General features: G+C 37.1%; 1 protein-coding gene across 1 annotated transcript; it reads left to right on the forward strand.

Moving 5' to 3' along the window:
* The first annotated feature begins 433 nt into the window (after positions 1 to 433).
* LOC149161801 (uncharacterized) lies at positions 434 to 1408 on the forward strand. The gene is made up of 2 exons (XM_089435003.1): positions 434 to 487; positions 656 to 1408. The coding sequence occupies exons 1-2, from the start codon at positions 434 to 436 to the stop codon at positions 1406 to 1408; spliced, it is 807 nt and encodes a 268-aa protein (XP_089291129.1).
* The last annotated feature ends 432 nt before the right edge of the window (positions 1409 to 1840 follow it).

A 1840-nucleotide genomic window follows, 5' to 3' on the forward strand; every position in this document is an offset into this window, starting at 1 on the left:
GTAGAGAATCCATTTCTCCATTAAGGGAGGATGTGAAAATAATGCAGAAATAGATTTAAGTTATGAAGCAGTTGAACAGAATTAGTTATGAGCAGTTGAACAAGAATTAGTTGTGAGCGGTTAGGAATTGGTTGCATAAGTTTTCCTATATAAGTGTGATGTAATTAAGCAATTGATTTAATGAAGTTGTGTGTCTTTGTGTTGTATTTGTTTTTAATTTTCCGAGCTCTCTATATATTTTGATCAGTTTCAAGGTTTATTCCATGTAGGAAATTTTAGGGTTCCACGCAGAAAATATATATATTACCAGAGTTTGCATTTGGTTTTGCAAATATATCTTTTAAGGTTTAAGATTCACAGGTTTGCTATAATCTTCTTCGAAATTTCGGGTTTTCAGGTTATAGAGTACTGAGAAAACGGTCTCATTATCATCATGGTATGGTCTCCGGCAAATGCCATCAATGCATATTTGCAAACAGTAAAACTGGTAAGTTCTCAAGTTGTTATAGTAATATGTTTATGTTGGTCAAATTCTAAAATATTTTTGATATCTGTAATTGAAATAAGGATGAATAATTTCAAATACAATGCGATAAGGATCAATAATTTCAAATACAGCGCCATGTAATGATTTTATAACTAACTTGTAATGCAGTGTAAGTTGGATGTGGAGAAGAAACGCGCATTGGATGTGGAGAAGAAACACACATGCCTGAAGGAGAGTAGAGAATTAGAGAGCACTGAGTTGATCTCGGCTCTAGCAGCTGGCATGAATGCACAGCTTATTGTAGAGGTCTCTTTAGCACCCTTTGCAACTACAATAGCCCTAGCAGCTGCAGCTCGGCAGACTGGTGGCCGCCTCGTCTGCATTCTACCCGTGAAGACCCACACTCTGCAGGCTGAATCCGTGGAGGCCATGAAGGAATTTGGATTGGAAGACACTATCGACTTCGTCGTTGGAGATGCCAAGGAATTGCTTCCCACATACAAAAGTGTGGATTTTTGTCCCATTGACTGCAAGGCACAGGATTGCTCAGGCTTGTTTAAACTGTTGCATATAAATCCCTCTGTAGCTGTGGTCGTTGCCAACAATTTGTTAGATAGGACGACCGCAGCTTCCCATGACAAGACTTTCAAAAGGATGCCCCGAGCCAAATCTATAACTCTTCCAATAGGCAAAGGGATAGAGGTGACCAAGATCGGTAGTTATAATCCCTCATCAAAAACTCAACAGACTGTGGGTATAGTTGCAGACAACAAATGTAATCCTCATGGTAATATTAATCCTCATGCTTTTCAAGGCAACAAGAACCAGGAGAGTAGATGGATTGTGCACGTAGACCAACGAACAGGTGAAGAACATGTATTCAGAGTACAGAAACACAGACACCAGTTGAATAGCCTGTAGAAGTCTGAATGATAACCCTGTATAGTAAAAGTTGTATACATAACGCCTACATAATAGAAGTTGTATCAATGTACAATGCTCCGTGTCTCAACCTCTCAACAGAGAGACCAGACCTTTAGAAGTTGTTAATGGCAAGAGTTGTATAAATGGCGCTTGTGTAATGATGTGTTAATGTACAATGCTCCGTCTCCCAATCTTCTATTTATCCATTTCATTTTCAAAGCACCAGATTACAACCCTAAGATGGGCCTTTGTTAATAGACTAGTCATTTTTGTTTTTTTTTGTTTTAATATTTGATGTATGTTTTTGTTTTAATATTTTATGTATGGTTAAGGAGTTTTCATTTTGAATTTGACAATACAATTTAATCAAGATTATAAATTTTTGTTATTTAATATACATTTATATGGAGAGAGGGGGAGATATACATA

The sequence above is a fragment of the Pinus tabuliformis genome, chromosome 5_2, assembly GCF_031772625.1.
Source record: "Pinus tabuliformis cultivar Carrire ecotype Pingquan chromosome 5_2, CPIR1, whole genome shotgun sequence".
Classification (NCBI taxonomy): Eukaryota; Viridiplantae; Streptophyta; class Pinopsida; order Pinales; family Pinaceae; genus Pinus; species Pinus tabuliformis.